This window comes from Plectropomus leopardus, chromosome 7, assembly GCF_008729295.1.
Source record: "Plectropomus leopardus isolate mb chromosome 7, YSFRI_Pleo_2.0, whole genome shotgun sequence".
NCBI lineage: Eukaryota > Metazoa > Chordata > Actinopteri > Perciformes > Serranidae > Plectropomus > Plectropomus leopardus.
Window position 1 is genome coordinate 24141453 of NC_056469.1, and position 13656 is coordinate 24155108.

Genomic DNA, 13656 nt, shown 5'->3' on the forward strand with positions numbered 1-13656 from the left:
GGACTTGAAAACTATTTAAATTGCAAAATAATGGAATTGTAGACGTGATTTAAAAAATGCAATTAATCGTGATTTTTAAAAACGAATTGTTTGACAGCTCCACACACGTGCACATTTATTTATTTTTAATTTCTTTTATTTCATAGCCAAATTCATTAATTTCCTGCTCATGTTTATTTATTAAAATATATTAAAGTGTTTATTTAATATCGCTAAAATCACTGTTTAAAATCCAATATCCGATGTCTGCATGTGGAGAGTCTAATGACTGATAAATCACTGATACACGATGTTCACCAGACAATAGGTATTTTCAATTCAACCTGTTACTTCTATATTTACGGTAACGTCCGTTGAACTCACCCAGCTGCTTCCTCTCGCGGTCACATAGAGGTACTGCAACCTGACGTGCTTTTGAAAACATCGTCTCGCGTTAATTAGCTTAAAACGACCCAATATGTTACATTTATATGTTAAAACTAACGAAAATACCAGTCGGATAAGTTAACGAGGACTAGTCGTGGATACATCTTGTAAAATGATAGCCTCTACTTTCCTTAACCGGGAGGAAACTTTCTGTACGTCTCTGTCTTTCATTCCCCAAATATTTCCATAGTCCCTCCTCTTCTCCAAACTCCGTCTCCTCCGCAGGGTTTGTTTCTCGGACCATGGCGCTGCACTCCGATCATTTCACTGTATACGTGGCGTTTTATTTTGGTCTTTTAGCATTGCTAAATTTTACCTCTGCAACCCCAGGTGGAGGCAGCACTAGTGTTTCGTCTCTGCTGCAGCCGTATGACTTCTTGTATTACAGCGGAGTGCGGTCATATTTTGGTGGGGAGTGGGCGAAGGCTGCGGAGCTGCTGGAGAAAGCCATCGTAACCAAAGAGTCACTGCTCAGGGTCCGCAGGCAGTGTCATGATAACTGTGTGGAGGCAGGGAGAGAGGCATTCAATAAACTGGGTAAGTTATCAAGTTTTATATACTGTTTGTTTGTGTTGAGAGAGAGATGTAGTTTAGAGAGGGATGCAGTGATTCAGTGCTGGAGGTGCACCATATTCATTATTATGGTCTTGTTCAGTGGTTATTTATTGGTAATACCTTAATCCACATGGGCAATAAATGAATGAAATTCACTTTTCCATGATTCAATAAAAGCTCGTGCACAAGTCATGTTTACTTACACTATGGCTTTAGTATATACCAGCGGTCGACCTATATTGGTTTTTCAGGGCCGATGCCGATACCGATTATTAATAGCCTATTTAATGAGACCGATAAGCAATATTTGAAGCCAACATGCATTTACAATAAAATGAAAATATTTCAGTCGAAATTTCGAATTTGGAAAATAAACTGCAACACAAAGTTTTGTTTAAGTACCTTTAGCAAATATTTAAGAAAAAATATAATATTTAAGAAATAGCTCCCTGCGGTTTTACAAAGTAAAGTTCCTCCCATGTTGACATTTTCTTTGCATGTATTGCAGACTTCCTTACTTGGTGTTAGTTAAGTGTAATATGCACACTTTTTTTATTAATTTTATCGGCAATCTTTATAGTAAAACGCTGATACAGATAATCGGCAAAATGCCAATTATTGGCCCCAATAATTGGCTAGGCCGATAATCTGTCAACCCCTAGCAGGTCATATACGTCAGCTGTCAGCACTCCAAAGAGTAATTGCTTTCCCTCTCAGATTTGTTTCCTTTCATTTTTAGAGCCCTCAAGAAAATTTGAATATATTCCCAAGGGGAAAAAATCATAATATGTAATAGAAATATTGTATTTTCTTTTATTTTCCCTATAACCATCTTGTGATCCATCAGATTTGTCTTGGGAACCACTGATTTATGCAGCAACTACAGATATTAGTATTAATGATTTGATAAAAACACATTTTTCTTTAAATTCTAACATTCAATTGTCTTCCTTTAGTTTATAATAGTATTAAGTCTATCATTTTGTGGGGCTGGGCGATATGGAGAAAATCATATATGAAGATATTTTCGAGCAAGTACCATGATATCAATACTGCAACAACATTGTAAGGTTGACGATTGGTGTTTTCACAAAATATTTACACTATGGGATTTATGATGAATAATGTAATGACGAAGTGGATAAGAGAAATAACAGAACAGCTAAAACAGTCTGGTAAGTTCCAAAAAAATCCATCTCTTTGCTGTAATGCAACCTTTAAAAACAGGAAAAGACAAGACTCGTGGTATCCAAAATTAAGATGATATCTATATTAATATAATATCAATATATTGCCCACCCCAAGTAGTTAGTCAAACTAACTGCTGTAGATCAAAGACAATTACTTGTCAGAAACTAGATAAGATTAGGCCTACTATAAAGTAGCTTCCCTTATTTGCTGTCCCTGAGTGTGTGGCTAAAATATGAGTATGACCTCCATAAGATAACTGCATTGCAAAATCAAAAAGGAGTAGAAAAACATAACTATGAAATAAGCTGAAATAAATAGTGTTTATTATCTAGACATTATTATCTTTTGTTCAAAGGACAGACAATGTTCAACAGTGTTTTTTACTCCCAAAAATGATTCAAGTTTTCTGTATTGTTAGACTCTGCAGAGGGGAGTCTGTGGGACCTCTGGACCTTGGATTGGATGCAGCAGAGGGCTGAATGTATGAGGTTCTGTATTGGACGCTCTGTCTCAACTACAGGACAGCTCCCTGTTTCTACTGACATAGAATATGAATTCAGCAGTCGCAACCCTTACAACTTCCTTCAGGTCACTTACTACAAGGTAAATTATTCTTCAGACATACTTTTAATTGTTGCTTTTCCATATTACCTATTACATATTATCTTATTTCAAAGTGATATTTTAAGAGGCAGCTCAGTGTCTATACTGTGATTCTCTAACTGCACATCAGTTGGAAAAGCTGCAAAAAGCGGCATCAGCAGCTCATACCTACTTTGTGGCCAACCCGAGTCACTTAGAGATGAGGAACAACATTGAGAAGTACAGACGGATGGAAGGAGTGACCGATGACGCCTTCCAGGACAGAGAGCTGGAGCATGAGAAACACTGGGTGAGCAGGGAGGGGTGTTGTCTTTGTGAAGGAGTGGGGGATGAAGTTGAGGTGATTTTGCACATTTAATAATGCAGTAGTTAACTGAGATGTTTACAATTCCTTAGGCAGAAAAAATGTAATGTAATGTCCATAAACTGCACAGTTTTGGCTGCTAAAATATAGAAAAATAGGGACCAAATAAGGGAAGACAGAGACAATTTATGAAATAGTTGAGAGTCAAGCTTTCCATAGACTTGCTATTTGTTTACTGCGTATTAGAAAAGGTTAATAATTTACATTTTTCATTTCAATTCAGTGTGATTCTCTCTATGGGCTCAGAATTTTATATGGCCACTCAATACATTACCATTGTTTTTTGGGCTGTTCAGTGGAGCAAATCTAGCATCCATTTGCATATTTTACCAGCATTTTGCCGGTGGCTGTTGCTATTTTCCAATGCTTTCAAGTAAATCATTTTGTTTGGGTAAACAGGACTGAATTACTGGGTCAACTGCAGTAGGAAGGATTTGACAGTCTTCTCTGCTGCAGAGAAATATTTTGGAGATGTGAGTGTGGAAAGACAGCCATGACCTGAGGGACTGAATTCCTCTCTCTCTGCTTCACTTTCTCTTTTCTAATCATGCAACCCAAACTTGGCGTTACCTATTTGAGGCTTCTGTCTGAGCTTCTTGTTTATGAGACACACTTGTTAGAACAAGGTTAGGCTGGTTTGAAATAGACTTAAATGTTACGGCATGTCCCAAAATGTGTCCATCCTTTTTCAATGAACAGAACAAACTGTATCTTCTTCTTTAATCTAACTATGTCACTCTCTTTGACGTGTCGTCAAACACAGGCCCTGTATGATGCTGCACTTCAGTTTGAGGCCTCCTCTGACTGGGTGCGAGCAACGCAGAACTGGAAAGCGTGTGTGAATGAAACACTGCGGCAGACAGACGAGTGCAGGGTGCAGTGTGAGGTGGCCTCCCAACCGCTGCCAGAGGACAGGGGAGTGGACAGTGTTGATGGCGTGTATGAAAAGGCTGCAGGTATATAAAAAACAACAAAGGCTCCTAAACTGCAGCTTGACTTTTCTGCTTTGAACGAGACAGACCATTAACAGAAAATACACATTTCCACTGTTTTTCTTTTCTCTTTAGTTCTTTCTCTCTCCCTGCTTTCGTGCCGGCAGTCCTGTGTGACTCAGGTAGCCACAAGACCGGGAAGGATTTCTGCTCAGGAGGACTTCTTGCCTACACAGCTGGAGCATCTGCACATTGCACAGTTTAAAGGTCAGCGCTCGGAGGTCAAAGTGAAGACCTGTGTGAATCGTCCTCTGGATTTCCATTACCTCACTATCATACCACAGTTATTTCTAAGTTATTTTGCATCCCTGCTTCCCCACAGCTGGTGACATTAGCGGAGCCGTGCAGACACTTCGCTCTCTTCTCCTGTTTTACCCCACTGACAAGGACTCCGTAGACAACCTGCAGCTCTACTATGAGACACTGGGAGGCGACACAGAGTCACCGGGCACACAGCCTGCTCAGGTACCAGGGCTCCCGAGGATCCTTCGAAAGTATTAAAGAGTATTAAATTCATAAGTTAGGGGGAAAAAGGCCTTAATTGTTGATTAAATGTCTTAAATGAATCTTTTAAATTAGAAATTATCAAGCTTTTTTTCAAGGCGAACCAAATGGATTCTTTATACCCTAATATGTTTGTTGTTTTCCATGTTTTACTCTAGAAAGTTTTAAATGATTTCAGCATTTGAATTACACCCTCTAACTTTTGAACTTGGCAAAAAGAATATTGCTTTATGCTGAGGTAAATCTTTGGGCAAAATCTTCTCTAATAAGTAATTGATGTCGGTTTATGTTTTTTTTTTCTTTCAATTTTAGTTTTTGTAAAATTGGCCTTAAATTTGACTTTGAGCGGCATTTAAAAGTCTTTAATCTAACTAGCCTTAAGCGATAGGAGCGCTGAGATACACCTAATGGCCATTACATTAAAATCACTACTCTGGTGGTAATAATATGAGTTCCTGTTATGTTTTTACTTTATCATTAGTGTTATGGCATTTCAGACAGGCAGATTTCATATATCTAAATATTTGTGTGCTTTTGTCACACAGGAGATTGTCAGATACATTAGTCGCGCTTTGGAGGAGAAGAAGCTACTGTATTTCGGTATGGAAAACCTAGACTTCACTTTCACTGACCCAGTAAGTATTAGGCACACATACACTATTCTGATACACAAAATTACATCCACAAATTTAACATTTGCTCTCCATCCAGGATCTTTGGACTCCTGAAGATGTTGTACCTGAACCACTGAGGGAAAACTGGAGGTGAGAAAGACTTTTAAAAAATCATTTGGTGCCACGGACTTCAGTAAAATGTAATATCAACTGAGTATTATTATACTTTCAGAGCTGAAAAAGAGAAAATGAATGAGAAAATGAAAGAGGGAGAGCAGCAGGAGGAGGTGGATGACAGTGGATTTTTTGCAGGTGAGACAGTCGGTCGACCCTATTGATTCAAGCTGTAGTCGTCTACACTTACCAATTTCCCCTCTCATCCTTTCTCATTCGTCCTCTCTCTAGGTGGTCCAATCCGTCAGGTGGGTGTGACCATCACCATGGACGACGAGCTTCTGAACGGGACCAATCGTGTGGTACTCGACGGAGTCATGACTGAAAAGGAGTGCGACAAAATACTGCAGTTAGCAAAAGTAAGTTCAGATAGTTAAAGCGGTTGGCCTTTGTAAACAAAGACCTCAGAATTTTTCAATGTGCACCCTATTTTTCCATGTTTTTGTGTCCAAGTGACAATTAGACGCAACAATATTTGAAATTAGTGGAGTACTGAACAAGTCTAACCAAGTTTTGCTCAAGGAGAAGTCATGTTCTGAGGTCTTGCAAGTTGAGTTGTTGCAGGAAGACAACGACAAATGGACCGGATCAAGTGATCAAGAAAAAAAATTTTAATCTCTACAGAGAACTGTACAGTCAACAGAGCCTGTCAGGAACAAAAAAGAGCACTTTTAGTGTACATAGACTGGCTATATTGCCCCATAGATTACATTGCAGCCTGATTCACAGTTGCCAGCTTCAGCACTCTTTGTCAGTACTGGGTCAGTTTCAAGAACTGTTGTTCCCATTTGTCACTTAGACACAAAAACATGGGAAAATAGGGCCTAGCTTTAAAATACAGAAGTTTTCTTTCAGTGGAAACAGAAACACTCACCTATAATTTTGTCTTGTCTCTGATAGTCTGCGGCATCTGCTGGAGATGGCTACCGGGGACGACGGTCTCCGCACACACCTCATGAGACGTTTGAGGGCTTGACTGTCCTCAGGGCTGTAAAGGTGAGACAATGTTTTAGAGTGAACCTGAATAACCTGCACACAATATTAATTAACTAAGTGTGATTGAAAATGAAAGAAACAAGCATCATGTATTGTCTCGCGGTGCAGTGATGATCTCATGCTTGAATGTGATTCACAAAGTTGTTTTTTCTCTCACATAATCTTCTCTCCCAGTTGGCTCAGGACGGCCTGGTGAACCAAACAGATGCCCGGCTGTTACATGAGCTGGGCGAGAGAGTGCGAGTGCTGCTGCACTCCTACTTCAGGAGCCCCACAGGACTCTTCATCTCTTTCACACACCTGGTCTGCCGCAGTGCCATCACAGGTAATACCAACATTAACCATACCTCTCTTCAGGGGGAAATAGAACAGGGCTAACCATGTAGAGCAAGTACAACTACAAGGACTAAAATACTGTGAACTTAAATGTTTTCTTTTGGGAAGTAAAATTGTGTTCTTTGATTTTCCAGGTGATCAGGAGGGCAGGCAGGACCTGTCTCACCCTGTCCATGTTGACAACTGTCTCCTTGAGCCAGAAACCAATCAGTGCTGGAGGGAACCGCCAGCATTCATACACAGAGACCTCAGGTACACAAAAAACATCGTAATCACTATGGAAACAAGCAGGGAAAACACAGCAGCCAAAAAGAAAAATTGCATTAGTAATGCCATGTAAAACTGTACATATATAAATGGACTATTTTAAGATCAGGTCTAAAAATATGTTTAATTTATTTGCTTCAGCAGAAGAAGAATTATTTAATGAATTCAAGAATGTAATTTATCTTATTTTGCATTGTGGTTGTTTGTATGGCTGAATGAAATATTTCTTTTACAGTGCCATTCTCTACTTGAACGACAACTTTGATGGCGGAGAGTTGTTTTTCACTAACAGAGATGCAAAGACAGTGACGGTAAGTCAGTTTTCTTTTTTTTTAAAACATATAATGTATGATTTTCACTGTAGAACAAATGACAAATTCTTTAAAAATAAAAAAAAAACAAGTCCTAGGACTTCAACATTACCAGTAAAATAAAATATACATAAACACATCGATAGAGGTTCTACTGTTAAACTGTCAGATCATTACAATCCACTACCCTCGCTCTAGTACAAGACTCCAAATTCTAACAAATATTTGAGCCTTGTCCTTAAATAACCTTAACGTGTCTAAGTACAATACATTCAGCTTTTATACTCATGTCATGTGTTGTTGTCTTCCACATAAGTAGATTACATTTTCTTGCCACAACCATACCAAAAGACACGGCCTGAGTGTCATGGCACTAAGGACAGTGACCAGTGTGTTACGTTAGTGAGTCACTTTCAGACTGAATCTCAGCTTATATCTGAGCTCACTTCCCTCAACCTCTTTCCTTTTCTTCCAGGCTCGAGTAAAACCCAGCTGCGGACGAGTGGTGGGCTTCTCCTCAGGTCCCGTAAATCCACATGGTGTTACTGCAGTGACCAGCGGCCGGCGGTGCGCGCTGGCCCTCTGGTTCACAAAGGAGAAGCTCTACAGGGACATGGTGAGCATCATGAAAACATAAAACAGTGACCTTATTCTCAGGTCGGACCTGTCTCCTGCAGTCATGTGGTCGTTCATGTCGTGTCACCGTGGTTGGATAACAAGACCAGCCGGGGTGCAATGCAAATTTTATGGTTGGTTTCGGGCTTTGATTATACCGCGTCAGCGTCCTTTAGGTTTATCGTATATTCACTTCAGTCACCATATCATTTTGTCAGCCAGACATGTTAAAGAAGTATAATTTGGTACATTTCAGTCATTTCAATCATTATATACGAATCACATCCCGGAGCAAAAAATGAAGTGTCCTCATTTGGAAAAAAAATACCAGAAGCTCCCCTTAAGAGTGGCTGTTTATTAATAAAAGAAAGATAATCTTGAAATAGATACAGTAGCTCATCCAGTTCAATGCTGACCAATGTTTAGCATCAAGCAGACTTTCTAACTCAGTGGTGTTAAATATATGGCCCACGGGCCGTCAGAACCGGCACGCCAAAGAGTCCAGTCTGGCCTACTGGATGATTTTAGCACACCTGATATTGATGCATATGCAAAGACTAAGAGGCACCAGGTTTCAGATACAAGTTAAACAGTGAGTAGCCTACCTGATGTAAAATGTAGATCCACAGCCTTTTCATCCTGACCAGAATGCACTTCTCTGAAAAAGAATACTTAGTGGTCATATTTAAAGATATTGACCAGTTTGCAAAATGTTTGCAATCAGCAGCTTCAGTGCAAAAGGATCCATGTCAGACTTTTATCTTAAAACAATATTTATGAAACCCGGCACTGCCAAAACTTTTCATTTGTAACTGGTTTGAAAAGCGAGAGATAACTTAACCCGCCTCCTCAACAGCCTTCACTGTAGCTTGGTGTGTTGGTGCCAGCATTACTACACAGGAGTGGGGATGTATAGAAAAAGGCACATGTAATGACAGTGTGCAGTCGATCGACTTTTTGTTGAAATCCTCTTTTGTTAATAGATGAACATTTTCAGAAAGAACTTCTTTACGCTAAAAGAAGGGCAAAAAATTGCAGGTGTTGTTATTTATCAGTTGAATTGGACTGTATGTGGCCCATGAACTAAAATGAGTTCAACACCCCCGATCTAACGCATCTTCCCAGTGACTCTATGTAACTTTTAAAAAGGAAGAAATAACACAAAATGGATTTTTACCATAAAAACTGCATTTGAAACATCTCTATCCCTTCTTTTTTGCCATTTAAATAGCAGAGCTAGCCTTTACCAATCTCTTACAATGTTAGTTTATATCGAGAGATACATGCTCAAATTTTAAACACAAGGATAAACTAGGCCCTTAGGAACGCAGTGATGACCTCAGGCCTCCTTAATAATTTCACTTACTACAGAAGAAGAGAAAAAAAGGGAAATTCAATTAATTGGTCTTAGAATATTCATCCAGAGAGCACAGGGATATGAATTCAAATTACTCTAACAGGAATAAATGCCAACAGTGGACTTTCAAACCTGCGTTATACACCATTGTAGCCACTGAACGTCAATATCTTCTCTGGCATTGCTCTGCTTTTGTTTCTCTCCCTCAGGAGCGAGAGGAGGCAGAGGCCCTGTGGGCTGCAGACGGACACAGTGTGGTGAAAAAGGACCCAGAGGAGAAAGAGGGCAGCGCCAGCCCCAGCAAAAACGCTCGGAGCCAAGCACCGAAAGACAGGAGCAAAGTGAGAGGCAGGGTGACGGGAGGCAAGGACGAGCTATGAGAGCGAGAACAAACCTAACAGACTGAAACAAACTGGAATACATTTTCACCTGCGTCCAGTTTAGTGGGCCAGTCCACCATCGTCACCGTCACGTCAACCATGTGCATGTCACTCTCTTCATCTTTCTTTTTTTAATATATAAAGCTGCCTGCCTGTTTGTATATACTGTATTTATACTGTATATGGGGAAACACTGTCCTTTCCTCACTTTGACGTCAATCTGTACTTTTATTAAGCAGCTTTACTGACCGATGTGACTCCCTTTAAAACTGAGGGGAATAAAAGAAATAAATGTGACTCTACCAATGTTGCATCGTTACTATATACAACAAGTTCTTGGACTTTTATCGCCAGAGGAGAGGACAAAAAAGTTTAAGCAAGGCTGTGAAATCTATTAAGTAATAACCTCACATCCTCTCTGCTGTCTTAAAATAAGAAAAAATAGATGGTTAATACTTTTCTCAGTCTCTTCCTATCTGTTAATAGTAGAAGCATGTGATGAGATATCAGATTAGACAGAAACAGCAGTAGGAAACTGTAAAAGTAGTTACATTAGCGCAGTACATCAGAAACTACAGTTTGGCGCAGTAAGAGGGAGAAAAGGGAACAGAGAGAGAGAGAGAGGTGCACACGGAGGAAAAAAAGGATAGAAATAGAGAGATTACCGTTAATCCCTCATAAATGAGTGCATTTGTTTATGAAGCTTAAAAACTCTCCCATTTAGAATATGGAATAATAATCCAACGAGAGATCATTTAATCATTCACGTCCAGCAGAGTGACACTCGACCACCCACTTCCATCTTATCCTTCCCATTACAACCAGTACCTCCTTATCAGCCCCCCCACCCCCCCACCCCCCTCTGCTTTAGTGCATTAAGTACTGAGTCAAGTACTGTTTATGGCCCATATTAACACTCTCACTCCCCCCTGTGTTATAATCCCTGGTCGCTGCAGAATTGGGTCGGCAGGCCCATTTAATGGAACCTTGGTTTTAACCTTTTCCCTCCCTCACGCGCCGAGGCACCCTAAAAGTCTGCATTAATCTCCTCTAAAGTAGGTGTTATGTCTATATAATGCATCCTAGATATCCTCACACTAAGCAGCCCGGGTGGCTGCTGCTCTAATTACACACTTGGCAGATGAGCATGAAATTTACAGCTGAATGATGTCATATTTCCTTATTGTATGTGATTAGCAGAAATTATGTAAGGCCTGGCAGCATAGTTATAAAACTGAAATCACAGCATCCTGTTGTCATTATAACTGAGTGCTGTGCGTAGAGAGTAGATGACATGATCGCTCATCCGTCATGCTGCACTTTCACGCATTAACAATTTTACTATTTGTGGCCCAAACAAATCATTAAGTGTCTGATTATTTTTGCTCTTCCTGTGTGACATCTTTTTTGAGTGTAATTGTGACGTGAAATTCAATGGGAGGATTTAGAGTCATGATTCCACATCTATGTCACAGTAGTTGTATGTGACTGACCGATATGGCATTTAATCCCACAACCCCTCCTCACTTCACCCACTTACACCCCATTTATTCCAAGCAAGGTTAAAGAGATAGCTCACCCCAAAATCACAAATCTATATTTTTCCTCTTACCTGTAGTGCTGTTTATCAGTCTAGATTGTTTTGGTGTGAGTTGCCAAGCGTTAGAGGTATTGGCTGAGGAGATGTCTGCCTTCTCTCCAATATAATGGAACTAGATGGCACTCGGCTTGTGGTGCTCGAAGCGCCAAAAAATTAAATCTGAAAAACTCAACAGCACTGTCTCTTTCCAGAAATCATGACCTGCTTACTCAAGATAATCCACAGAACTTATTGCAAGCAGTTTTATGTAGGAACTATTTTATTTCTACCAAACTACACCTGCCAACTGTATCACTGCACAGAAGGAAGTGTGCATCTACTTGACAAGAGGCTTGTATTTGTCACAGTTTCAGATGTAAACATAATAGTGTCCCCCTCAGCTGAGCTGTAACATTAGCAAGCACAGTAATGCTAGGTAAGTTAGCAGTAGATGCACACTTCCTTCTGTGCAGTGATGTGGTTCAGTTTATTTCAGTAGAAAGAAAATAGTTCCTATGTGAAACTGCTCACAACAAGGTCTGTGAATTAACTTGAGTAATTGGGTCATGATTGGGTCACATCTCTACGGGTGATATCTCCAACACTCTGCAACTCACACCAAAACAATCTAGATTGATAAATAGCTGTACAGGTAAGAGGAAGAATATGTATTTTTGGTTTTTGGGTGAAATGTCCCTCTAAAGGTTCAGTGACCCTTACCAACAATGAGTTATTGTTGGTACAAACCTCACATTACATGGCCACAACAGCTAAGCTACTAATAGTAAAATAAAATGCTTTATAGTAGGGATAAAGCAGGCAACACTGGTCTTAAAATAGTAACCCAAAATAACTCCCTCCCTCTTTCTGTGTTTTTACCCTGTCCAGTGTCAGTGCGCCTGCTAACAAATCCTTTTCTTTTTCCCTCGTTTTGGTTTTTCTCTCGGTTTTTACGCTCCATCTCACAGCAGTGCCCTCAGCTCCATTTCTCCAAATCCAGGGTCAGCTCAGCCAAAACGGCTGCTTCTGTCGTCACTGCGCTTGAGTGAGTGAGTAAAGGTCAACACTTTTAAACTACAGCGCTGAATTTGTTCACACTGAGACATAAAATAAACACAGGAAGTAGGCAACACACACAAGCACAAAGCAGGGCCTTTGTAGCATGTGTGTGTGTGTGTGTGTGTGTGTGAGAGAGAGAGAGAGAGCAGCAAAAGCTGTTTTATCATCCAAATCTTTTTCCTTAAGGGTTTGAACAGAAAGTAATAATGTGATACTTGTAAAAAACATTCCTTTACTTTTGTCCTCCTCCTACCAGGAGTACAAAAGGTCACAGTCAGCTACAGTGCGATCTTGAGTAGTATAGTGAGAATTCACGTGTCTAATTTCATTTACTTTTCCTTGATTATCTACATTTGAGAAGCCAAGAATGCTTGCAAGTATTTTTTTTAAATGCTGTTATGTCGAGATTGTGGATTTATTAATTTCATTTCTCAAGAAAATAATGTTTATCAAGAGTGATGGTGTCTTTAGAACTGTAGCTACAAATTAAAACTAAAATTCAAATAAAACCCATTATTGATCAGCACATCAAACTGTACTTCAATCAAGACGGTCTAAAACTGGCAGAGTTCTGAATCAGTTATGAGTCCTCCACGACTATTATGATGGTGATCTCAAGGACTAAAATCAGCTTTGATGAAAAGAAACCAGATACCCATTTTTCGAGTTTTCCATAATTATCCCGTGATCTCCAGAAAACAAAAGTCATCTTTGTGCGATACATTATTTTGTTATCTCGAGAATTCAGGCTTTTGCTTTCTCAAGAACCAACATAAATTAACTCCAGAAAAGGAGTGACGTTATCTTGTAATGAAATAATTAACTTGCGATTTTGAGATAATGGCATGAAAAAAAAAATGCATTACATACTGCATAGCATCTACCATTAAAAAGCAGGAGACAGAAACAACTCCAATATGCTAAATAACATATTACTCATATTTTGTAAACTGTATACTTTTAAAAGCATTGGATGGGCAAACTTTTTAACATTATTTACACATTGACAGCTTGATTGGTCACAGCAAACTACTGTATTCCAGACACAATGCACATGATGCAAAAGTAAACATACTGTAGCTGCAGGCGACTGCCTCTCCTGACTGTTAGAGGATCAGTGTGAAAATGTCAGAGAGAAACAGATCATCTCTTTTCTGAAGGACCAGTTAAACTTACCAGTGGAAACGGTTTTGAGTATCTTACTCACCAGACTCACAGAACCACCTTTCTTCCTGAAAGAGCTCCCTCATGATAGTCAGTCTGAGCTGTGCTGTTTCATAACGAGTGCAGGTGATTTACATTGTTAGATAACGAGCAACAGCTGTCAGCTGCA

General features: G+C 39.6%; 1 protein-coding gene across 1 annotated transcript; it reads left to right on the top strand.

Moving 5' to 3' along the window:
* Window positions 1–196: 196 nt before the first annotated feature.
* Window positions 197–9991, top strand: p3h3 (prolyl 3-hydroxylase 3). The gene is made up of 16 exons (XM_042489324.1): window positions 197–963; window positions 2591–2775; window positions 2906–3064; window positions 3903–4095; window positions 4207–4338; window positions 4454–4596; window positions 5181–5270; window positions 5347–5399; window positions 5482–5561; window positions 5655–5782; window positions 6324–6419; window positions 6594–6744; window positions 6890–7007; window positions 7258–7333; window positions 7809–7949; window positions 9515–9991. Exons 1-16 carry the CDS (start codon window positions 669–671, stop codon window positions 9683–9685), a joined length of 2211 nt encoding a protein of 736 aa, XP_042345258.1. The 5' UTR covers window positions 197–668; the 3' UTR covers window positions 9686–9991.
* Window positions 9992–13656: the final 3665 nt, after the last annotated feature.

What these genes read in the sequence shown, in the direction of transcription:
- p3h3 (XM_042489324.1), top strand. Translation starts at nt 669, where the DNA reads ATGGCGCTGCACTCCGATCATTTCACTGTATACGTGGCGTTTTATTTT. An exon ending in TTCAGGTCACTTACTACAAG is followed by an intron (nt 2,776 to 2,905) that starts GTAAATTATTCT and finishes ACTGCACATCAG; the next exon opens with TTGGAAAAGCTGCAAAAAGC. An exon ending in TGACAGTGGATTTTTTGCAG is followed by an intron (nt 5,562 to 5,654) that starts GTGAGACAGTCG and finishes TCCTCTCTCTAG; the next exon opens with GTGGTCCAATCCGTCAGGTG.